This window comes from Protopterus annectens, chromosome 13.part0, assembly GCF_019279795.1.
Source record: "Protopterus annectens isolate FY-2018-M chromosome 13.part0, PAN1.0, whole genome shotgun sequence".
NCBI classification, from domain to species: Eukaryota; Metazoa; Chordata; order Ceratodontiformes; family Protopteridae; genus Protopterus; species Protopterus annectens.
Genome location: NC_056747.1, coordinates 733813572 through 733840053, shown reverse-complemented (window position 1 = coordinate 733840053; position 26482 = coordinate 733813572). Strand labels below are relative to the sequence as shown.

At 40.9% G+C, this 26482-nt stretch overlaps 1 protein-coding gene across 1 annotated transcript in view; it reads right to left on the bottom strand.

Moving 5' to 3' along the window:
* The window catches only part of NEK8 (NIMA related kinase 8), an 806012-nt gene that overhangs the window by 764493 nt on the left and 15037 nt on the right, over positions 1 to 26482 (bottom strand). Inside the window, exon 2 of the mRNA XM_044054419.1 lies at positions 8318 to 8523. Coding sequence (XP_043910354.1) covers positions 8318 to 8523 — 206 coding nt within the window. The remainder of the gene's footprint in view (positions 1 to 8317; positions 8524 to 26482) is intronic.

The window sequence follows — 26482 nt, the reverse complement described above, 5'->3', positions numbered from 1 at the left end:
TATATATGACAAATATAGTTGAAAACAGTAGAAAAAATGCACAGTATAATATACAGGCAAGGTAAACATTGTATTCAACATCATTTGTATGCAAAAGTACAGATAATGAGATTGAATCAGTATAGAAGCATTATTAGGAACAAGGTGTCTAGTCAGGGGCCATACATGGACATGTCCATTTTTTGGATAGGTGAGTTTATAGTAAAAGTTCGAAATGTGGTCAGTTTGTGGTGGATGCAATGTTAGGAGGTAATGCATTCCAGATTTTAGCTATAGAGTTGGAGAAGAGGGATTCCCCAGCCTGATTGTTAGCAGTAGCAACTGTTATCAGGCATTTGTTGTTGGATGATGGATTTTGTGTCGTTTGTGAGGTATAGTTTATTCATATACAGTGCACCTAGTTTTCTGTGCACTTTTTTATGGTTTGAGATATGTGGCTGTCAAATCTCATGTTATTGTCTATTTCAACCCCTAGCAGCTTAGTATGAGCAGTGAGAGTGATGATGGTTTTGTTAGTAGATTTAATGTTTAAAGGGAGGGTAGTAAATTTAGTAGGGTGGAACAGCATAAAAGTTTTGTTTTGCTGGGGTTCAGGATTAGATGGGAATTTGTTAGCCATGTTTTGACTGCTAGAAAGGAGTTTTGTGTCAGTGATTGTAGCTCTTGTATAGAAGGGGCAGCACAAATCACTGTGGAGTTGTCAGCATACTGAATAAGGGACGCTTGTGGGACTGAGGTATGGAGGTTGTTAGTGAATAGTGAGAATAGCAGGGGACCTAGTATGGAACCTTATGCTTGTGGGACTGAGGTATGGAGGTTGTTAGTGAATAGTGAGAATAGCAGGGGACCTAGTATGGAACCTTATGCTTGTGGGACTGAGGTATGGAGGTTGTTAGTGAATAGTGAGAATAGCAGGGGACCTAGTATGGAACCTTACGCTTGTGGGACTGAGGTATGGAGGTTGTTAGTGAATAGTGAGAATAGCAGGGGACCTAGTATAGCAAGGGACCTAGTATGGAACCTTGGGATAGACCTATGGTCATGAGAAGGAGTGATAATAGATCTTCTTGCCAACATACTACTTGCTGGCATCTGGTCAGATACTCTTGGAACCAAGCAAGAGTGGACTGAGAAAAGTTTAGTGCTGAGAGGGTGGCTAGGAGTTTGTTAAGTGAAACTATATTGAAGGTTTTTGCTAAGTCTAAGAAAACAGAGGATACATATTTGTGATTGTTTCTATGTTGATTAACTGTTGCTGAATGAAAGCAGGGCAGTAGTAGAACTGTGATGTGGGCGGAAACCATGCTGTGTATGGGATAATAGATTATATGTCTGCAGGTAATGCATGAGTTGTGTGTGAACAATTCTCTCTAGTATTTTAGACAGAGGGGGTAATAGGATGGTAGTTGGCTAGATCAGTAGAGTTGCCTCTTTTGTAAAGTGGAATTATGTGGGAAGTCTTCCAAACTGTTGGTACTTGGTGCACTAATATGGATCTGTTTATAAGTATTGAGAATGAGTAGGCAATTGTCTCAGCTGCTAGTTTTAGATATTGTGCTGGTAGGTTGTCTATGGCTAGGGTTGTGGGCTTTAGTTTATTAAGCAGCTTTTTAATTGTTACAATTGAGACTGGTTGAAGGGAGAAGGTGTACTCATATTTACTTGGACCTGGAATGTCCAGGTTTGGGGAGGGTGTCTGTTTTCGGGACAGGGCTAATATGGTTTCCGTAAAGTATTGATTGAATTGGGTCACAATACTTCCATTATTATTTGGGGTAGTGGGTTGGTTAGAGCTAGCTTTACCTGGTTGGAGTAAATTGTTAATTGCTGACCAGAATTTTTGTGGGTTCTTTTGATGTGTTATCTGAATATTGTGTAGCATTTTGCCTTGCCTAATTTGTATCTTTAGCAACTCTGGATTTAGTTTTGTGCCTTTGATCCCAGGCTTTATCTCTAGCTACTAATACAGACCTTGCTTCTTTTCTTAGCCATGGGGCATAATTGGATTTCAAGCATATGGTCCTGGTAGGAGCTTGAGTGTTTAGAATAGAGAGGAAGATATTATTGAAGTGTTGGATAGCATCTTCCAGGGGAAGATGTTTCAGTGGCAACCAGTTGGAGTGACTTAGGAAGTTGATGAAGTTTTTGAGGTCAAATAGTTTTGTGTTCCTTATTTGTTGGTACATTATTTGTTTTTTTTTTTTTGAGTTAGTATGTTGTCTAATCATATATGTTGGGAGAAGGTCGCTTAGGCAGTCTAGAAGACAGCTAGAGTAGATGGTGTGAAGTGGTCTGTTTGTTAGGATCTAGCTGAGTATGGCTTGTTTATTAGATTACTTAGTGATCCTGGTGGGAGTTTGTATGAGTTGAGTAAAACCATACAAGTTAATGTGATTAGTAGGATTTTGAGAACTACAGGCTGTCTGATCAATATTAAAGTCACCAGAGATAATAGTTTCCTGGGGTAGGGATTTTTTCAGAGCAACTTAATATGTCTTCTAATGTGTGGGTACTGTCACTGTGTGAGATGTAGGTTCCAATGAGATTTATATGCTTATTTGAGTTCAGGGAGAGGTTGGTTAGTAATACCTCTGTATTAGTGAAAGTTGGAAAATCTTCAAGGTACAAGCACACATGCTCTGATGAAGGCTTAAGAAGTCAAAAGCGCTGATCTCAGCTGGGAATTTCATGTGTTTTTAACACTTACTCCTTTTCTTTGAATAAAGAGTGTTTTTGTCGCTGTTGACACAGTGCAAGCTTGTGGTGGTGAGCCTTGAAGACTTTCCTACTTTGTCGTACCATTTTCTGACACCGTTGGCAGTTCGGGTCGATTGATTTTGTTATTACTGAAAGTTGGAGTGATTTGCTTGGAGGCTTTTAGGGCTAGATGGTTTTTATATAGAAAGGCAACTCCACCGTCCTTCTTGCCTGACCTGTCAAGATGAAGGATATTGTACCCTAGAGGGAGTATCTCATTATTGGAAATCCTAGGTTTAAGCCATGTTTCGGTAAGTAGGGCTATGTCAGGGGAGTATAGTGCTAGGTTGGCATGTAGTTCATGAATTTTATTGCTTATACTTCTAATATTAAGGTTTAGGATTAGATCAGATTTGTTCCTAGCGGGGACTGAAGACTGTGTTTGGCTGCAATTTGTGGCAGTTGTACTGTATAGTTTGGTCTTTGGACTGGGATTAGGGTGAATGTCACCACTAAGAGCTAGTTTGGAGGCAACAGTAACAAGTGTTTTTAAGTATTTAAGTGCGAGTCTTCATCAGAAAACCTGATGACAGCCATTTTCATGGCCAAAAGCACTTAAGCTTGTATTTGTGTTAATAAAAGGAAGTTTCTTTGGGATTCACCACTTGGCAGCTTTTGGAATTTATTGCACCACCTTGCAAGTGCTTTTAGAGTTTTAATTACAAATCTAAGGAAAGAAAAGATAGATAAAAACAGGATAAATATTTCATACATTTTAAAGAAACCAGGCTTAAATATAGCAGTAAATTAAAGAGAAGTTATTGCACAAGCATGAGAAACCACACAAGCATGAGAAACCACAATATAAAAACGGGAAGATTATGTGAAAGGATTTGATGAAGTATTTCAATGGGAGGGTGGTATGTGAAGGAAAAAAAATCTTCTACGGTCAATTCACCTATGTCTCATTGAGTACTACTCAATGGAGATTCAGTTGGACAAAAACAATTCACTGAACCTTCAATTTGCCGAGACATTTATTGTGGCAAGGGGGATAAGCTTTCCAGCCTTACATATAACCCATTCTAACCACAGAGAAAATAGTAACCCATAAAGAATTGAAAATCAGTGTTGGTTCATTTTTTGGAAACCACACAAGCAGTGAATTCCCATGGAAAACAGTGATTTGGGACTTCAACTTCAGGGAGCTGAACTGAGCTAAATGGAACATTGATGAGTTTTAACTTGATGGGGTGCACAGAAGCCTCCACAATCTGCACTGGTTTTTGCTATAGTGAAAAAAAATTCAAGGTGGCATGGGAAAGATGAGTCAGCATACTGAAATAAGCTTAATACAAGTTAGATTACAATACAGCCACATTGTCAAGTAGGTATAAGACTAGTTGGATCCAAAATGTCCAAATATGCTGTGTGCATCAATCAGGGAAGAAATATTACATTGTCGAACCCTACTGTTTCACTTACCAGAATATGATGCTCTGAAATTAATTATAACAAACAATAACCCAGTTCACACACACACACACACACACACACACACACACACACACACACACACACACACACACACACACACACACACACACACACACACACACACACACAGAGCACAAATGTTTGCATTTCAGAAAACTAATCCAAAGCAAAAAAAAGTGAACACAAAACCACAAAACCGATTGAATGAAGAAACACCGTATTTCCTTCTCTGATCATAAAAGTGATACCCTACCACTGAATTTAGCTTGTATAGTGGTAGTGGTACAGAAAGGGGTTTTGTAAGATAAGTTGTTGGGATAAAAGTTAGTGCAGGGCGCTGTGCTGGGCCAGCTCCTTTTTGCAGTCTACTTCTTGGAGGTCAAAACCAATGTTAAATGCCTCTAGCTGACCACGTTTGGAGATGATTGCAAACTGGGAGCAGTTGTTGAATCCCTTCAAGAGGAGAACACCCTTCAGGAAGGTCTAACACAGACAAATGATTGGTGCTATAGCCATGGCTTAAAACTCAATGCCAAGAAATGCATTATAGTACCTTTTGGGAAGTCAACCACCCTGGGTAACTACATCATCAATAAAACACCCCTAAAATTTGATTCACTAGTCGCCTCTAGCTGACCACGTTTGGAGATGATTGCAAACTGGGAGCAGTTGTTGAATCCCTTCAAGAGGAGAACACCCTTCAGGAAGGTCTAACACAGACAAATGATTGGTGCTATAGCCATGGCTTAAAACTCAATGCCAAGAAATGCATTATAGTACCTTTTGGGAAGTCAACCACCCTGGGTAACTACATCATCAATAAAACACCCCTAAAATTTGATTCACTAGTCAGGGATCTGGGAATTCATGTAGATGTAACTTAGTCTTTGACCAACATGTGTCTAAAGTAGTAAGAAAATCCTTTTATGTTACTCAACTTATATGTAAGGGCATGGCATCAAGGTCCACAGAGATCATTGTATCACAGTACTTGTCCCTCATCAGACCCATCATAGAGTTTAATGCTCCCTTTCATCTGTACCTGGACATACACATGCAGTAACTTGAAAGTCCATAAAGGTTCCTTACAAAAAGAATACAAGGAGTAAACAAAGTGTCCTATGTTCATCACCTCAAAGGCCTGTCTCTTTACTCTGCATCATACACACTAGTGACAGGCGATCTTTGCCTGGTGTAAAAGGAATCTCTGGACCACGTTTTGATGAACCGTTTGCACATACACAAAACATACAGAACAAACAGCATCAGAACTACTAGATTAAAAGACCTAAATTGTGCTTGTGACAAAAAGTACATGGTGGAGAAACAGATACGTTTCACAGAGAATTCCCATTCTCTGGTACAGGCCTCTTAGCCATGTGAAGCAGAGTTCCTCTCTAAGCCTATTCAAGTGCAACTGGAACCAATGGATGGGTAACTGAAAATTCACCCTTGGTCTAGTGCCTACATCTCTGATAGACAGAGGCAGTCAGTAACTCACCCCTTATATGAATCAAATTTGTGGGTCACATTTGGGTTGCACAGCTAGGCTTATAAGGGCCCAAATGATCATTAGCCTAGTAGATACCTATGAGCCTTACTAATGCATGCTAACCCAAACTCAATCCCTAACCCTAACAAGACACTTTACCTTACAGAAATCCCTTCTGTAATACTACCATGATACAAGACACACTTAGACACACACCACAGACATACACATTACACTAGATTTGCCTTATTTAATCCTTATTCTAAACCTAACCAACAGCACTTGCACACACATTCATCTTCCACACAAATTTGTCACACAATCTATCTTCTATTCTGGCCCTTATTCTAACCTGCAAACATCTGGGCACACACTCACTTCTCACACTAAACCAAACACCTATACACAAACCTTGCCCAGTCATGCTTCCTCTTTTCAATATAACATGTGCATGATCATACATCCATTCAACTAAACATCCACTCTATCAAACATGCACGCACTCTGTTAACAAAATTACAAGTTCACAGACTATTGTGGAGCCGTAAAAACATATATGTACAGAGAAAAAAAAAATTAAACTTAGTAAGTTTAATCTGCAAAAAAATCAGAAGGAAATGGGTAGAGAGTAATAAAACGCATGAATAAATTTTAACAGGTAGACCAAATGTGAGGCAAAAAGTATATACCAGTACAACTAAGCATGATCAGTCAGCAGTTCTCCACGATAGTTTTATTAAAAATGTCCAAAATAGTTTAAGCGCTTTCATCAGGAATACATCAATGACTTCATCAGAAACATTGAAACAAGACTTTACACAGATTTAAAAGTGTTACAAACAACATCACATGATAAAAGCTGTGCAACGTCTTGTTTCAATGTTTCTAATGATTTGCCTTACATTTGGTGTATCCGTTCGTGTTTTGGTTCTTGAATAAATTTTAAGTTTAGAAAAAATGGAATCTGTTTAAATGGTTTATTTTAATAGATATTTTAGTACTGTCTGAAACCAGTAACACCACAGTAAATATGCCAGTTAGGCAATCAGATTCAAGAGCCTCAGAGTGAGTGAGTGAGTGAGTGTGTGTCAGAAACAAAATTAAAACTTTGAAGTCTAATCTCACAAAACTTCATAAGGTAATGGGCACAAGATGTGTTGAACAATACAACTTGCGAATAAATAATTTTTGTTTACAAAAAATATAATCTGTGCATATGTAGTATTGTCTAACCAATTTTAATTAGTTATTTGAATCTAGCAAAACCATAGGAGACACACAGACAACAGTCAGACTGATCAATTTCAAGAACCAAAGGTAAAAGTAATATAAAGTAGCACATAATATTTAATTACCAAAGAAATTATTGATATGAACATTTGAGTTTCAAGTACTGATTGCCATATCAGAAGATGCAAGCACATGTGAACTGCTCCTTTGGTCCCATCTGAAAAGCAAGATGCACTTAATAGAGTTAAAAGTTACTTTCTTATGAGGTTTAACATTTTTACATAAAAGCAAATTCATTCTTTGCCAGTTTAGTTAGGAAACAAAATATGTTTACTGTTTAATAAACAAAGAACTAGACATTCATACTTAAGCAAATACCCTTTACATGTTAATGTAAAAGTAAATAGCAGAATGGTATAAAGCAAAACATATTACCTCTCTGTATGGACAAGTGTTTGTGTGTATTTTATTTATAGTACACACACACACACACACACACACACACACACACACACACACACACACGTGTGTGTGTGTACATATAAACATAATTTATGTACTTTTATGTGTGTTTGTATACATGTACATATATATGACTCTTATTTTAATATGCTCAGAAGAGTATGCCTCCATATAAACAAAGTAATCCAACAGGTAAAATTCAGTCACTGGCAAATACTTTAACATTCATGCATAGAGACAGGCAACAGAAAGCAAATCCAAGTTAAAAATGTATGCAGCCATAGAATGCATTTATAGTTCAGTTTACTTTGTAGTTTCCATGCCAGTAGAAGTATAACTGTCTCCTAAAAAACGCATCTTTATGCATACAAGAATTGAAAAATAAAAAATGTTTAAATCTGTTCAATGTCACTAATTTACAAGAACCAGGACAAAGTAATGCAAAACCTTCAGGGTCACTAGACAGGCTTAGTCGTCTATTTACATACTTCTGTTTACAATTGATGGTTGTGCAGACAAGTGGCAGTTGATGTTTGCATACAGTAAAAAGGAAACATTGCTGTTATAACTAGATCTTTATAGTTCTTATTTACCATTGCTTCGTATTTGCCTGCTGACTTGCATCAAATAGTACAATTACTCATTTTCTTGGGAAACCACAAAGCAGAGAAATCACAACAGAGATTTATGAGAGGATGAGAAGCATGTGTAAATAATTTCATATCGGAAAACTGAATTTGAAGCAAGTAATAAGAAACATAACAATTAAATGCAATATAATGAAAAAAAGCCTGCCTCAAAAGTAGTGTTGTCAGTAGGTCTGTCACAATCATAAACCCTGTATCCATCATGAAGCAAACAGTACAGATATGTGCCAGTTTATAAAATATGTCCTTCTAACAGAAACACCTCTCTCTCTGATTTCATTAATGAACTCACCTGGTGCATATTCCATGGCAATCATGAGGGCTTTATCCTCTAGGAAGTTCTCATAGTACTCAATAATATTTGGATGATTTAGCAGCTTCAGCACTTGACACTCATTCTGGGCAGCTAACCGTTCATCTTTGGTCATCTGCTCTACAGGGATCTGCTTTATAATCACCAACTTCTGGTCTGCCTTTCGCAAGCACAAATGAACAATGCTGTAAAGAAGATGGCATTACATGAGTGAATAAAAAACACTACCAAAAGACCCTTACTCACAGCCATTTTTAAAAACGGCCTGTCTTTTTTTCCAAGACGTGTGAGTTATAGGCCAGGAAAATAAAGTTATTTCATACCAAATTGTTCTTAAGATCACTGAAATGTTACAGGTTTTAATGGATAGTATAGTGCAAAAATAATTATAATATGACATCACTGCTTCCAAATGCTGTCGGAATGTATTTTAAATATTTGGCAAATACAGGTTGTAAAAAAAAAAAAAAAGAAGTTATGTACCTACCATAACGTTCCATGTTAGTTGTCTTCCTCTCGCCTTCTTTCTTGCTGGTTGGGTTCGGAGCCGATCCTCTGCTCCAACTCGGTCATCTTCAAAAGCTCAAGAGCTGCTTACTGGCTCGAGGCCACCCTATATCCCATGATGCCTGGCACTAGATACACAGATAGTTTGGTAAGTCTAACTGCGGACATAATAATAAAGGAATCCTATCCTAGAATGCATAAATCCTACTGGAGAGACTACTAGTCAGAAGAGAATAGCCAGAGAAGACTCAGCCAGCGAAAATTCAAGAAGAACTCTTCTCGGTCCACTAGGATAGGGGGATGGAGGGTGGGATGCAAGAAAGAAGGTGAGAAGACAACTAACATGGAACGTTGTGGTAGGTACATAACTTCTTTATGTTAAGTTGTCTATCTCGCCTTCATTCTTGCTGGTTGGGACAGCGTCCCTAGCACCTAAAATCCTGGGTGGCTCACTGGAAAAGACTCTTCAGAACAGTGGAACCAAAATCAGCTCTGCTTCTGGAAACCAAATCCAACTTGTAATGCGAAATGAAAGTATGTGGGTTGGCCCATGTAGCTGCAGCACAAAGATTCCATGGGCAGCTTAGCCTGAAAGGCCACCGAAGTAGCTAAAGCTCTGGTGGAGTGACCTTTTGGCTTAACTGGCAATTCTTTATTCCTCAGTTTATATATGAATGTGATGATAGAAGACAACCACCTGGACAACCACCTGGAAAAGGTTACCTTGGAGTCCGGAAGACCTTGTTTACCTACTGCATAGGACAGGAAAAGTTGATCTGATTTTCTAATGTCCTTGGTTCTATGTAAATAAAAGCGTAGCTGCCTGTGAACATCTAACTGATGCAATTTATATTCCGCCCTGTTGGAGTGGTTAGGGAAAAACACAGGAAGATCTATGGACTGATTCAAGTTACTCTCCGAAGAGATCTTAGGAAAGAAAGACGGATTAGTCCTAAGAGCAGCCCTGTCATTGTGGAACACGAGGTATGGGGGACGAGAGCCTGTAGTTCCGAAACTCTTCGGGCTGAAGTAATAGCTACCAGAAAAAGGGTTTTCCAAGACAAGAACTTCAATGAACAAGAAGTTGCAGGTTCGAAAGGGAGCAAAATCAAATTTAGATCCCACAGTGGTGGAGGATCTCTCACTGGGGGCCTGAGCAGAGTAGTTCCTTTGAGAAAAGCTTTACACAGCTTATGAGACATGATATTGTTTTCGGACAGGCCAATGTGAAAATTTGAAATGGCAGCTAACTGAACTCTAATTGTAGTGGAAGCGGACCCAGCATGGAAGAGTTCCACAAGAAATTCCAAAATGTCGTGTACAGGGGCTGAAAAGGGGTCTATACGTTTAGCCTCTGCCCAGGAAGAAAAAAAAGTTTCCACTTACTAGCGTAAGTTTTTCTAGCTGTAGGCTTGTGTGATAACAAAATGATTTCGCGCACAGAGGGGGAGATATCTGGAAGCCTGGCTAAAGTTGGAAGTGGAGCAACCAAGCCGTGAGATGGAGAGAGCGTAGGGATTGGTGCAGCCCGCCCGACTGATGAATCAGGAGGTCTGGAATTAGGTCCAGAGTCCAAGGCTGCTCGAGAAGATAGTGATGCAGGAACGGGAACCATATTTGTCGAGGCCAGTAAGGGGCAATGGGGATCATTTTGCAACCCAGTACGGTAGCTTTCTGAATTCGCTTCGGGATTAGGGGAAAAGGAGGGAAAGCATAAAGAAGTCCCTGAGGCCAATCGTGGACTAGAGCATCTCTGGGGGAATGTCCAGGAAGTGGAAGGAGAGAGAAGAAATTGCTGCACTTGCTGCTGAAGGGAGTTGCAAAAAGGTCGCAGCAAGGTTGGCCCCATTTGCGGAAGATTTGGTCCACAACTACCTGGTTCAGAGACCACTCGTGAGGCATGAGAATTGCTCTGCTTAGTCTGTCTGCTATGACGTTGGACCTCCCAGGGATGTGCATTGCAATCAGAAACTGTTGGGAAGAGATCACCCACTGACAGAGTCTGAGCGCTTCTCGACATAGGGGGTAGGACCTGGTTCCACCCTGCTTGTTGATGTACCACACTATAGACATATTTCCATTTGAATTGCAATGGTCCTGGTAGGAAGAGAGTCCTGAAGAGCCTGCAACGCTAAGAGCAGGGCCCTCATCTCCAAGACATTTATGTGCAGATGGTACTCGTGAGGTTGCCAGGTGCCTTGGACTGTTCTGCCCTGATAATGCCCCCCCACCCGATCAGGGAGACGTCTGTGGTTACCGTAGCAACTGGAGGGGGGTGAACAAATGGTCTGCCGTGGAGCACGGATGTGGAGACCATCCACCACGCAAGGTGCTTTTTGCATGCTTGCGTGATCATAATCATGTAAGACATGGGAAGCTGCTGGAAGGACCATTGGGTGAAAAGAAGCCACTGGAGAATCCTCATGTGAAAGCGAGCTAGAGGGACAAGTGTGATCGCTACCGCCATGAGACCCAGAGCTTGAAGGACAATCCTGGCTTGAATCCTTTTGCATGCTAATAAAACCTTCACATGCTGATGAATCACTAACACCCTGTCTGGTGGGAGGCTCGTTAACATGTCTTTGGTATTTAAATTTGCACCTATAAAAAGGTGATAGACTGACAGAGCGACAATGCAGACTTTTCGAAATTTATTGTGATACCTAGCCTGGAGCAAGTATCGATAGTGCAGTCTCTGGCTCACAGAAGGTGATGTCTGACAGAAGGTGATGTCTGGTGGTAGCAGTGAAGAGACAGTCGTCTAGATATGGAAATACCTGGTATCCTTGCCGTCTCAGGTGAGCGGTAACTACTGCCATACATTTGGTAAACACCCTGGGGGCTGGGGTGAGACCAAAGGGCAGAGCTCTGAACTGATAATGGCTGGCTCCCATCCGGAAGCGAAGGAATCTTCGGGAGCGTCTGTCCATTTTAATGTGGTAGTACGCATCCTGAAGATCTATAGAGCACATCCAATTGTCCTGACCCAGGAAGGGCAAAATTGACTGTAGCATGACCATCCGGAACTTCGTTCTTTGTACAGACCTATTCAGTCTGCTGAGATCCAGAATGGGTCTCCAGTCCCCTGTCTTTTTTGGTTCCAAAAAGAACCTTGAGTAAATTCCGGATCCTTGTTGGTCTGCTGGGACTTGCTGGATGGCCCTTTTTTCTAGCGGTTTTGAGACTTCTTGCACTGCTTGGTCCCTTAGATTGGGTGGAACATCTGGAAGGGACTTGTTCGACCTTAAAGGGGTGCGAAGGAAGGGAATTCTGTACCCTCCGGATATGACGGACTGTACCCATTTGTCTTGTGTTATGTTTTGCCAGGCTCTTGGGTACAGCAATAATCTTCCCCCGACTGCCTCCAGAGGTGGGCAGCCAGGCAACCCTTCAGGGATGCTGGAAGGGCTTCTCAGAGAAAGATTCCCTGCTACCCTAATTTTGCGGACCCCCCCTCCCGCCCCGAGGGCAGCATCTGTTATTGTTCCCTCCTCTGCCCCTGGATGGGAACTCACCACGTGTGTCAGGCAAGGCTCCTTGGGATTTCTGGAACCATATCATCCCACTCTTCTGACCCTTAGGATATGGTCTGGAAGGAGTGGAAAAACGGACTCCTACAGCAGAGAGAGTCTTTCCTTCCTGCTCACACCTGATAAGGGTATCTTTGACCTGTGATTCAAAGAGAGAGGAACCATCAAAAGGGGTGTTGGTGAAAGATGCTCTGAAGGGTTCTGCAAAGTTACATAGCCGCATCCAAGCATGCCTCCTTAGGGCCACGCCTGTGCCTGCGGCTCTACTCGCACCATTGGCTGCATACGAAATGAGCCTCATGGAGGAGTTTACCACTGAATTAAGAGTCGCCAGCTGGGAGGCTGCCTTAGCCTGGGCCCCCTCAGCTGATGGATCTTGGAGGGCATCTCCAAGCTCTTTCAGGAGATCCCTCTGAAGACGGGTAAAGTGGCACAGGTAATTCAGGGACCGCATTGGAAAGGTCACTGAAGAGAACATCCACTTCCCATATCTGTTCATCATCCTGGACTACTTGTTAGGGGGATGGACAGATGAAGTTTCAGCCAACTCCTTTTTTGTGGCCGCTGCTACCACCATGGCATCAACGGAGACGCCTTTGTTCAAGAACTGTTTGTCCTGCGGAGCAGTAATGAACTTGGCAGGTCTTCTAGGGGTCGGTTCCACTGTGTCTGGAGCCGTCCACGCCTTCCAAGCCACCATAGACATCAGTGGGTCGAAAGGCAGAGACACCCAGGAGGTGGAAGATCGGGATCCAAACGTGTCCAGGAATACAGACTCATCCTCGGAAGGGGTTAGAGCAGTCCAGTTCCCCCTCTGCCTAAGCATCAAGGATGTCTGAGAATGAGACATCTTCAGAGGGGGATCTTGGGAACCCTTCAGACTCCTCTAAGTCGGTATCCAATGTGACAGACTCTGGGGAGTCAACATGCTTCCTCTTGCGAGGTGGTTCCTCTGAATGATCAGGGGAGGCCTCGGAAGAGGAGGATACACCCAATGAGGTGTCCTGGAGCACTGGATCCCCACGCTTGGGGTCTGGAAGAGGGGCTGAGGCTGACGCAGGCACCCTAGGGGGAGGAGCCGATGAGGTCAATCGTGGGACTGACTTGGGGGCCAGTACACTCCTCATCACCTCGAAGGCGTCCCTGCCCAGATGCAGAGAAGGCTCTGGTTCTGAAGAAACCAGAACTCCACCCCGCACCGAGGGGGATGGCTCCGAGGCAGATGTGGGAGCCGAGCTCACCTGAGCCGAAGCCCCGAGGGGGAGAGCGGGGTCGGACAAGGGTCTGATGCCACTCACCCCCTCGGAGCCGACGAGGGAGTCTCGGCGCCCAGATCTCTCCAGGGAAGGTACCATGGAAGGGATTGGAGCCGACAACAGAACCGAAGGAGAGGGTATTGGAGCCGATGGTTCCACGACTCAAACCCGAACGAACTCCGGCTCCGAGCTCATAGTATGAGTCGGAGGAGGAATATCTACAGCTGTGGATGGAGCAGACACCTGATGAGGGGGGCTAGACAACATTTTGGCTAGGGCCTGCGATTTTAACAGCCTACTGACCACTCTTTCCAAGTCATGGTCCGAAAGTCTAGAGGACCGAGAAGAGTAGGATGAGCGATGACTACGCTCCGATTGGAGCAGAGGCGACTTCGGAGCCGTATGTATCGACTCCAGAGGAGGAGACCTGGATCTTTTTCGACTCTCAGAGGGCTCCGAAGAATGTGTCGGAGCCGACTGGGAGGGAGTAACATCGGTTCCAGCCGGAGCCAAGATAGATTGTGTGGCTTCACCCAACGAAGGCTCTGAACTGGGAGCCGAAGGTTTAGGTGGCATAGAAGATTTCACGGGCTGAGCCTTCGCCGGTGAATCTTGGGGTTTAAGCAAACCCCTCAGGATCAATTTGTTTTTGTGCTCCTGCAGGACTCTTGGACTGAAAGCATGGCAAACTGAGCAAGAGTCCTGCAGGTGCACGGCACCCAGACAATAAACACAAGTGTGACCATATGTCAGAGACATCTTCTGACAGCATGAGTCACACTTCTTGAATCCGGACGGCTTAGGATCCTTGGACATCCTAGAGGAAAAACCAAGGACAAGAAAACACACAGAAGGTTAAAGTAACTAGCCACTAACAATAACACACTACAGTTACTACAAGCAAACTGCAAGTACTACTACAAACAAAAACTATATTTAACTAACACTAACCACTAACAGTGATAATAAAGGAGAAACAGGTTAACCTCTAACTTAAACGGAAAACCTTTCTGAGGTAAGGAAAGGGAGAGAAGGGGGGGGAGCAATCGGATCTAAAGTAAAAGTAGCTAGAATACAACAGTCTAATCTAATGACTAAATCTACACTAAAACTAGAAGTTTTAACAAGAAAAATACAATAATAATAAAGTTTATATGACCTGAGCCAGTAGAACAACCTCGCAGCAGAAGCGGCAAACGAGATCTGGGTATCTAGCGCCAGGCATCATAGGATATAGGGGGGCCTCGAGCCAGTAAGCAGCTCTCGAACTTTTGAAGATGGCCGAGTGGGAGCAGAGGATTGGCTCCGAACCCAACCAACAAGAATGAAGGTGAGATAGACAACTTAACATCAAGAATTTCTCTTCCGTTTCATTTACGTACCCTATCCTGACAGGCCTATTACCCATTCACAAGTCCAATGGCAGTGTGAACATCCACTTAAGGGATCTCAGTTTCGTTTGCAACATAAATAGAACATCTTGGTGGGGTAGGTTATGTATCACAGAAAACACCTTTTCTATGGAACTGTCTCCCACTCCACATAAATCAAAATACTTCTCAGTCTATTCAAACATAATTTGGATGAATGGGTGGGATGCTACAAATTCATTCCTGGTTTAGCACCCATGTTCTCATAGATAGCAACAACAGGTAAATGTCCCAATATCCTTGTTCGGTCCACCTCTGACTTATGCATACTGAAGAAAATGAGACCGCATCAATTCTATCAAAATCTAAAATTTGTATTAGTTATATGAACACGTGAAGCCATTAACTGTCAGAAGTTCATGTATTGATCTCTATGGATGTCATGTGTGAGTAGTGCTGCTTTTACTGAAACCAGGGTACAAATTAATTGAAAAAATGTAAGTATTTCAGGGAGTCTTTTCAGTGTTCCTCAGTGCTCAAATCTATTCACTGCTACAGTACTTTCACTTTATCTACGATTACATCTTCAAATAAAAAAGTGAAAAAGAACAAAAGCTGCTCTGACCACTGTAAAAGAGATGGATGACCAAGCTGACTTGAAAGCTTACTGCTGTAAGGTGTACACTGTAGATATAGTGGGGGCATTACTGCAAAAAGGGCTAGTGTGAAATTTTAATTTAAAGTTATTAGAATGATTGTTAAATAAATATTTTGCAATTATAAAATTTCAATTATTATCAGATACTAACATTTTACAAGGACTGTGATGTTTATTACAGTAAAGTATTATAAATTATTCAAAAGTTATTGATCTCATTCGTAAAATCTTGCAGTTTTTATTACTGTTTTTAAAACAAAGAAAATACCACTTTAACTTAGTAGTTGCATTCTGCCAGATCCAAGGAGCCAACATAGAGTATCTGCACCACTCTCCCCAAGAAAGAAGTGGACAGCACTGAAGAAGGCAAACCCGATATCAACAGATTAGAAGGCCTCAAGGAGGGGATTATTTGAAGGCTAAAGTCTCTGACAATGAAAAGGGGTTCCAGGAATGGTGCTCAACTCTCAGCACCAAAACATTAGACCAGAGATCAACTCATGTCCGAACGGCTTGGTGTCAAGTGTCAGATCCAGAATCCCAGGGACTGAAGCCACATTAGCAGTCAGACCCAAGGGAGTGGGATCTAGAAGATGTGTTGGTTTCAGAGAGACTCTGGTGCCAAAGTTTGGGCCTCTAGAGAAATAAATATAGGGGAGGAAGGACCAGCCTGTGCACCCATCAAGATAGAGGGTGATGGGAGGACACCCATCTAAATCAGGGTCTTCAAGAAAGCCCTCATAATTCATTTCCAAGCCACATCTTTATTACTCAAGAAGGATCTGAAAGAGTGCAATGAAGACAAAGAAAGAGGCTGAGAAGGGAAGCAAGACAGTTCCCTCATATTAGAAGGCCTATTCATTAAACTTTTTGGAGACCTGTCTAGAACCACTACTGGCTCCAAAATAGTCAGAGCCAAAGCAAAAGGTTTGGTCAGTGCTGAAGATGAGGCCAACTCCAATCCAGGTATCTTTGGATCTGATGAAGCATCTGCTTCATTGATCTTCATTTTCCTTCTCCTTTGATGTTTATTATTTTCCTTAAACTTAGATTACTTTATATCTATATTTGTATCTTGCCTTCTCTTTGTATCCTAGATTTGTTTAACTCAGGGTCAGGTGGCAGCAAACCCTTCAAAATAAACTTTGTTCTTCAGTTGTGCAAGGGGCATGGACCAAACTTTTACAAATGTAACTATTATCGGATAAATGTTCTACCCCAGGCACACAACTCATCTATGTCTTGAAGGGAGTTTTATGCCCATATTTGGAGCATTTAAGAAAGTTCTTCTCCTTATCCATTAAAAGATAAAACCAAAAATGCAGAACATCAAGAAAAAATAGCAAATAAGATACTATCTTCCATCTATCTTACACACACACACACACACACACACACACACACACACACACATAGAAAATTAAATCTGTATATAATATATATTTTTTTAAACGGTTCATATACAGTGTCTAAATGCTAGGTGCTTATAGTCAAAGGGTCAGAAATGTTACCAATAACAACAAAAAAAAAAAGAATTAAGTAAAACTAACCCAAAATATGTAAGAGATTAGGAGGTGGAACCCTTAGTTTTACACAGCAAGACCGGTGTCTGATTGCAAAGGCGGGAAATGAGATGAGGTAACTAGTGACACAGGTGCATTACGGGAGGGAAAATTTAAAGGACATCAAGGCTGAAGCACTAGTTTTGCTTGCTTGAAGACAACAGGTGACCTATAGACCCAGTCAGCTCTGAAGTATGCATGAAAAGCATCTTACAACTTTTATTAGTGTTTTCAAAACAAAGAAAACAGTGCTTTAACTTAGTGTTCCCAAACCATAGACTGCATCCAGAGTATAAAGCTAGTAGATTTACTGAGATCCTTAAAATACAAAGAAAAAAATGATTCTCAACTGAAGCAATTATTGGCCACATCTTCCTACTGATACTATGAGAAGCTGAATCCTGACCCACTGAACACAAAATCATTGATCCAAAAGGATCAAGAAGAATGTCCATGAACTGATGCATAGCAAGCACAACTAATATATTTTTTTTTCTAAAGGAGAGCAACTCACCTTACACCCTCCTGCAGGGGACTCCACCACCTTAAATCCCTTTGATTAAATGTATTAATTCCGCAATCATTGTAAAAAATAAACATCCTGCAAGGATGAAAACAGTTATGACACTGGTAACCTCAGGAAACAGGACTTGGAGAGATTAGTACCCTCAGCAGCCCCAAATGCACTCTTTCAAAACAACACCCATATTAACACAGAGCTATATCTCATGGAGCCTCTACTTCTAAGCCCATAAGGCAAGTCACCACACAATCCAACATTCTAGTCATTGGTGACTCCATCGTGAGATATACCGATGTCCCTCTCACCAGGCTGAGTAAGAAGAATGATACGGTCAGTTGCTTATCAGGGGCTAGGATTCGCCACATTATGCATGCACTCAGGTCACTGGACCAGAATTATCAATAAGACTCAGTCAGTCCATGTGGGAGTAAATGACCGGAGGCATACCTCTCTAGACTATATGAAGAGAAAGACATCATGGAGCTCTCAGAATATGTGTCTCAGGCGGATATGACACTAGCATTCAGCAGCATTTTACCATCTCCAAGGAAGATGCCACAATACAAACAAAAAATGATTGACTTTAATAATTGGCTTAGTTTCTGGTGTCATTCTAAGGGAGTGCAATATTTATCAGCATGGAAGGAAATGGTCAACAAACCCCGCTGCTTTGCCAGACATGGTCTGCACCTCTCCCCCCTAGGCATTTTAATATTAGCTAAACCACTGTCTTCCCCCATAGGGCATTTTTAGGCAATGCCAAACTGAACGTACTTCTGACATAGCAAATCAAAACCAAGAAAATCTAAAAAGGTATTACTGCTCAATGCTAGGAGTCTAAACAAAAAACCCCACTCCCTAGAAGCTCTCTTTACTCTAGAGAATGCTGACATCTGTGCGATCACTGAGACATGGTTTAAAGCCACAGAGAGCACACCAACAGTGCAAGGTTATAATGCCTTCCACACATTTAGGCTAGCTACTTCACAGGCAGGGACTAAAGGTGGAGGTGTCTCTATTTACATCAAAAATAAATATACTTCAAGGCTGGTCACACAGGACAATGCACTTGAGCTGCTCCATGTTCAAATCACCATAAGTAAAATCTAATACCACTACCTTGCAAGCTATATGTCCCCCTCTATGAGCCAGAAAACGCATACCATGTATTTAAACTTATTAGAAACACTAACCATCCAACCCAATACCATATTCATGGGTGACTTTAAATTACTCCACTATTAACTGGGAATCCTACAAGATACCAAATGTACATGCACAGAGATTCCTGGATTTTGTAAACACAAACTCCCTGGACCAGACATCAATACACCAACCAGGGGTGCAACCATACTGGATCTGGTCCTCACTAATTTGTGAGACTGCTGCACACCTCCTACTACAATGCCTTCCCTGGTAAGGTCAGACCACAAAATGGTCTCCTTTGAAGTAAAAACAAAACCTGGACTCCCAGCTAAACCTGGAATACTCTGGAACTATTCTAAGGCTAACCTCCTGCTACTGAGAACCTGGCAAAATTTCAAGCCCCCGTAAACCCTGAAATGTGCTGAACTATTCACAGAAACGGTGTACAGGCATGTTAATAGCTGCTTAGAGGCAGCTGTGCCCACCAGGAAGAAGTACAGAACTAACAAAAAACAAGCCACCCTGGAGAAATCTCAAAATCAATAGGCTGTATAACAGGAGGAAGAAAATCATGGCAAATAATTAGGAGGTGCAGCACCCAGCAGGATAAAGGTACTCTCAAAATTAAACAACTCAGAGGACAAATAAAGTCTACCAAAGCTAATTTTGAGGTAAGTTTGGCCTCCCAGGCCACAAAAGCCTCTAGAATTACTGTTTAACTGTAGCCTCCAAAGAGGCTTTGTGTCTCATGAATGGAGAAAGGCAAAAGTCATCCTTCTGCATAAAGGAAGGCCATCTACAGACCCTGGAAACTACAGACCCATATGTTTGACTAGTCTGATATGTAAACCCATTGAAATAATTATCATGGAGATGATCAGTAGAGATATAGTAAATCTCCAAACACTGGACCCAACCCAGTTTGGTTTTGTCAAGGGCAAATCCTGCCTACTCAGCCTGGTGGAATTCTTTGAGAAGATCACCAAAGCAATGGATGAGGGCAAAATTGATCACACTGTCTACCTTGATCTGGCCAAGGCATCTGACAGAATACCCCACTCGGCCATTGTTGACAAACTCGGGAGGTTAGATACGAACCCATATATCACCTGGTGGATAGCCAACCGTGTCACAGACAGGACCCAGGAAGATAGAATTGGGGAGTCCACCTCTGCAAAAGGCCAGTCACATGGTCCTTGGATCACTCATTTTTGGCCATTTACTTCTATGAAGTCAAGGCCAATGTCAATGGTCTCTGCCTGCCTAAATTGCAGATGACTGCAAATTATGAGCCATCATTGAATCCCACACTGACACAAATGTTCTCTAGGAAGGGCTGACAGCCATATACATCATAAACACATCCACACAGAACCAGTCAGACACACAGTACCAGAACTTCTCCCCTACAGCAGCCAATACACAAATCTTTTCTGTCTTATAGTTAGAATCTTTTCCCAGTATATAATTTAGCGTAATCAGCAGAGTTTGTGATGAAAGTATGCGGGGGGGGGGGGTGAGAACTAGAAGGATTACACTGGCTGAAAAAAAACAAAGATCAACATGATTATCACTAGGACTGCCATTTTCTCAACAGAAATGCTTTATATGAAGAAGAGGGAGCTCATATGAATGCATGGAATTTGATTATTTGATATGTGTGTATGAGTGTGTGTATGTATGTATGTATGTATGGTGTGTGTGTGTGTGTGTGTATGTATATATATATATATATATATATATATATATATATATATATATATATATATATATTACATACACACACACACACATTATATATATATATATATATATATATATATATATATATATATATATACACATACATATATACACACACACACATAAATAAATAATATATATAGTGTGCATATATTTGACATTTGTTGACCAGGATAGTCTGACTGAGCTTGCGCCCTTTTTCAGCAGAGGTCCAAGGAGAAAAGCTCCACAATGCAAATTATACAAGTACAATAAATTCACAGTAAAAATTTTGATAAGTGCAGAATTCAGAGTGCAAAATATACAAGTAGATAAATTCAGAGTATCAATTGTCCAATATATATATGGGTTTACTTTTAAAATACTATAATTTCAGAATTGCGAAGACCAAAATACAGAGACGAGAGTTACGAAACTTAAAATGCCAAACAGCGTAAGCTTTCACAGGGCAAGTAAACATTTGCCCAACACAACATTAAAACTCACCGCACTATCTAAAACCCACCTAGGTGGGGGACTACGCCCCACACACACACCAATCTGGGGGGGGGGTTGTGCCCCCAACTATATATACCAACTCTGGGATTGCACAACAGTGGAGAAAAGATATGATTTCCCATGCTGGGCAAGTGTTTACTTGCCCCGGGGAAACTTACACGGTTCAGCATTTTAAGTTTCGTGATTCTCGTCTCAGAATTTTGGTCTTCCCGATTTTGAGCTTTCGATATTATGAAGTAGACCCTTTATATATTGAAACTGACAATATTTACAAAACAGCTGAAAACAAAACTGTAGCTACAAGTTCTCTTCACACCAACAAAACTATATTTATTTAACTTTTTCTTTTTGTGTAATTTGTACTTTCCATATTGATGTATGGACATTTTCTCCCCAGTCCTCCAATGAAAAGGGCTTACTTTGCGGACCTACTCAGACTATCCCAATAAACAAAGTTTAAATAAATAAATAATACAATTGTGACCTCAGTATGGAAATACATTTTATGTTGTTTTATGTTGTAGCACAAAAGGACATAAAATGTGCCATTTTGCTAAAATTAAAGCTGTAACTTTTTTGCCTTTGAGAGTCAGGGCATGAACTAACAGTGCTTAATATGGATTTATGCCAGTAATAGCCCAAACAAATTCATTAGAAAATGTCCAGCTATTTTGGAGATGCATGACTTTATACAGAGGGAGCAAATACAGCCAAAATTTTTAGTCGTTAGTTTGGAGGACAGTCCTATGGATAGCAGTCAGTGCTAAAGGGGGTTAACATGGTAGCAAGCACAATATTCTCCAGCAAAGGGTTACTGAAAATTGTCACAACTGACGTCATTTTTCACTAGGATAAATATGATGTCATAACAGAAAAATATACATTATTTTCTCATAATTGTAAAAACAACTGTCAATATATCCAGGTTAGAACATATTTAACTGGATGAGTTGGGTAAAGTTTTTTTTTTTTTTGAGTTCACATTACATTTTTTGAATTTGTATTTGAATATTGCTAATGATTTAACTGATTTGTTGGTTGGTGGTACATCTCTGTCTGGGAGGCAACTCTATAAAGGCCTTTGGTTGCATTACTTACACCCTCCATCTTCTACTTTACTAATCTTATTAAAGCTACTCTCTTCCCTGCTACCATGGAATGCCACAAATAATTTCATTCTTATGACCGACTGCAGTCTCACCATGAAAGATCCTTTGAGTTCCCTGCTAGCACACCAAGTCACATTACAAAGATGCTCACATCCTGCACTAAGCCCATTCTTCATTCTAGTAATATTTCCCGTGAAACCTTATTCTTGCTAACTGATTAGAGACATGTAGAGAAATATTATTGCTACCCAGTACACTGCATGACCACTACTGAGGGCATACAAAAGCCTGAAGCTCACTCATTTGATGATAGTGGGATGCCAGTTTCTTCCACTAAAGAATTGAATCATTTAGATCTTGTTGCTATTGACTGAACCATTCTATTTTCTTGCACTTGGGTCAGTGTTGCATTTCAACAGTTTTAGAATATGCTGTTTAAATTCAAAACAGTGTTTTCCCTGGATTTCTTGACAGCTCATAGTTTGATCAACTACAAGCTACCATAAATAAGATATATAATTTCATGCTACATTCACCAACAATGATTGTCAGTGTACAATCTTGCATCTCTAGTCCATGTACCTACTTTTTTGTCGCTCATATAAAATCTTTTGGATTAAATTAGATATGCTCAAAACTCTAAACCAAAGTTGCTTGAAACACAGACTTGCAGCATTCAACATCTTGTAACCTTGTTGTGTGTTCTAAAATGAACGTGTCACAGAACACAGTGTTGGGATGCATTCAGACACAGTATTTTCAGGTTATAAATGTCTGAAGGCTACTTCCTGCTGCAATACTGCTCTCCATGCCTTATACAGTTGGAAAGGTTATTCATGCATGCATGCATGCATGGAGATAACACAGCATCTGTTCAGCATCACCATGTCGCAGCCTCATGCCAGCAATGACTGCAGAACAGCACATGGTAAAACAAAAATATGGAAATGAATCGGAGCATACCATTCATTAAACATGGATGTTAAGAATTCTAGGGAAAATGCGAACAACAAATGGCTGTGTGTTAACAACACTCAGCACAACAGAAATTGTTGCAAAATATGTGCTTGTACCCCCTCCAAATGGAAAACAAGACAGTAATTGAGGAATAAAGGTACCTTCAAGTGTGGGTGTTGTATTCTTCAGAGTCTGCCATGCCACATAAGATACTGACCAGAGATAGCCAACTTATCAAATCCACAGGAGATAATCACACACCACAGGCAAATGACCCTGTAGTGGCTCATATTTACGCAAACATAAGGAATAGGGCATTCAAGAGAAAAGTGAAGCCTGCCCATATCATGCAGGAAGCTACAGTGTCCACATCAGCTGAGGTCATGCAGGCACTACCAAACAAACATTACATGAAGCAGACCACAGTAATACATGGATGACAGGGCATACCAAACAAAAAATCATCGCTTAGAACTGCAAGAGCTGACAACAGAGGCACTGCTACTGATAAAGGATGAATTCATCAAGAAGACAATCCATGTGAATGAGAAAGAAGCCCTGCTGAAAATCACCTGTGAAAATCTGGAAGGCCTGCACAGATCAGCAATGTGTTTATTGAACAGAAACTCCCCACCCATACATATATGCATAAACAGCTGTATACAGTGAACAGGTAGATTATCGTTACCACTAACAGCAAATGAACTGCTGTTACACCTTGCCTTGATGAGTAATAAGGAAATTATGAGAGGATGTACACTGACAAATTGCCCTGCAGACCACATTCTATTTGTCTGATTTTGAATGTGCTAATCATTACAGTGATGACGTCTTGCTTCTCAAGTGCTATCTATAAGGGTTGCTGGTTCCATCTCTCAATTATTTTATGGAAACAGATCCAGAAAAGGGGTTGGACAAGCTGGTGTGGGCAGTTGTGAATTTCAGCTATAAATAAAACATCTGGCTGCCCAAGGTTTGTTGAAGGATAAAGAAATATCTGAAAGGTTTCAAGAGATTTGTGGCATTGCTGATCCTGCAGCATCTAGCCTGGTGCATTGATTTGACCAATTTAACTCTAGGAGACCCAAGAGATACGACACTCATCTATCAAAGCATCATTGCATTCCCCTATGTGCCAATCTTTCTTCAGGGGTGTGCATGAGCACATGACCTTGGACCTTCAGATAAAGAATAATATCACGATCTGGTATTGGCAAATTATGGTCCCTGTTTACTAGGAGACAGATGTTCCTTGGGAAGTTATTTTTATTGGCTCGGTGGAAACAGGACAGAGTTGATTTCACCAATCTACAAAAGCACATGAGAAGACTTGGACAGCACGGCATCCTACAGTAATTTTGACTATCTTCAAGTGGTAGCACACACTGCACACTGACTCTTGAAATGCACAGCTACGGCCACCCATAGTAATCCTTCATTCACATATGTCCACTGTGCCAACAATTTGTTGTATCCCCTGATGATTTACCATACTGTTCTCTGTCATTGCTATACAAAGGTGTATACATGTTAGTATACAACCATCACACACACACACACACACACACACACACACACACACACACACACACACACACACAAGGAAATGCCAAAAAATTAACACAGTGTCACATTGTTGGGTACATAGAATGTTGGTGCGACTGTGTGTGTTTCAAAAGTATGACTTACAAAAACGTGCAGTATTTCAAAATTCTTAACCTGGAATACTGCCCTTTCATTAGAAAGTCTCTCTTTCCAAAAAGTTACTTTTTTCTGTTTTAATAGCTTTGATTTCACTCTCTTACCATCCTATGTCACCATCTGGCCTCTGGTTGCAAAACTTTTGCCTAAAAGTTATGGAATTCTGTTGCCTTCTGCATCCATTCACGGACTCTTCCCAGACTTCTTCCTGCTGTCACTTAGGAAGTAAATTCTCTCTCTCCTATACATAGATCATCCCCAACTGTTACATGACCACAATCCTCCACAACCATTACCTATAACAGCTAGGTCATTCTACCAGGTTACAGAGCTCCTGACAAACTGAGCAAACAGCCTCTCGATTGTTCTCTCAATAACTAGTGATTAACCTATTTTTAGTCACACTTCTCTCACCTTACAAACTTCTCAGTTTTTCACTTTTCAGATAAAGAGTTGAACAGCATGAAATAATCTACCGGATACTTTTATTTTTCATCCTACCACAAGGAGTGGTACAAAAGTGGATCCCTTTCTCTTCCTCTATTTTTAACTTTTGCTACACCTCATACCTCTAGCTTTAGAAATCTTTCTCCTCATAGCGTATTTGCCTGTCCAAATGACTAGCTCATTAAGCAGGAAATGTTAACCACCTTCACTCATTTTATTCAGTTTTGCATTTAGTGAAACATCCAGGACTTTAGAGAACAAAAAACTAAAGTATTAGAATTTGGCTTACAATTAACTGGAAGGCTTCTAATTAGCTTGACCCATTTCAGACATTTCTTGACCTAAAACATAATGACGGAAATTAAATAAAATTAACAGTCTGTTTTCTCCCATAGTAAATAGATTTAGCTGTTAAGTTAACTCAAGACATATCGGGCTAATCTCAAAAAGATCCCTGATGATCTTAAATTCCAAAAGAAAGCCTTCCTCTCTTTGTCTGGGCTTGGCCATCTGATGCATAATCAATGTGCAGACTTCCTCTGTACCACATCCACGTCTGCACACCAGTACTTACCAACTAGTCCAGATGATCATGTGGACAGTCCTTCACTCTACCCCAAATTAATTTTTAGAACTGACAATAACTGTTAAGGACATTCTTTCTAAATCATCAGACTTTCACTTGTCTACTCATGGAGAACTACATCCTCACTTTCTAAAGCAGGTAGCCGCTCTCCTTGCAAGACCTCTAGCATACATTTATCACTTATCCATATCTACAGATATGCTTCATGTTACCCAGAAGAGGACCATCATTGCTTCTCTTCCTATATCTTCCCTTTTAATGCCTGCTGATATACACCCATTTCTAATATTCAGTCACTAACTCCAACTCTGAAAAAGTAGTTTTGCAGTACTTCCTGTGCCGCATATTCCCTGCAGTTTAGATATACTAACTCCAAGATTGTTGTGTGTTGGATTAAGGGGAATTCTCACTGAATATGTGATCTCAGTCTTAGTAAACAATTAACAGTTGCACTTTTGTGAGGGCACTTTAGGGCGTCCACTGCTTGGCACACCTCTGTTATTTTATCTGCCTTTCTGAAACTTTGACACACGAATCCTTTCTTTTCAAAA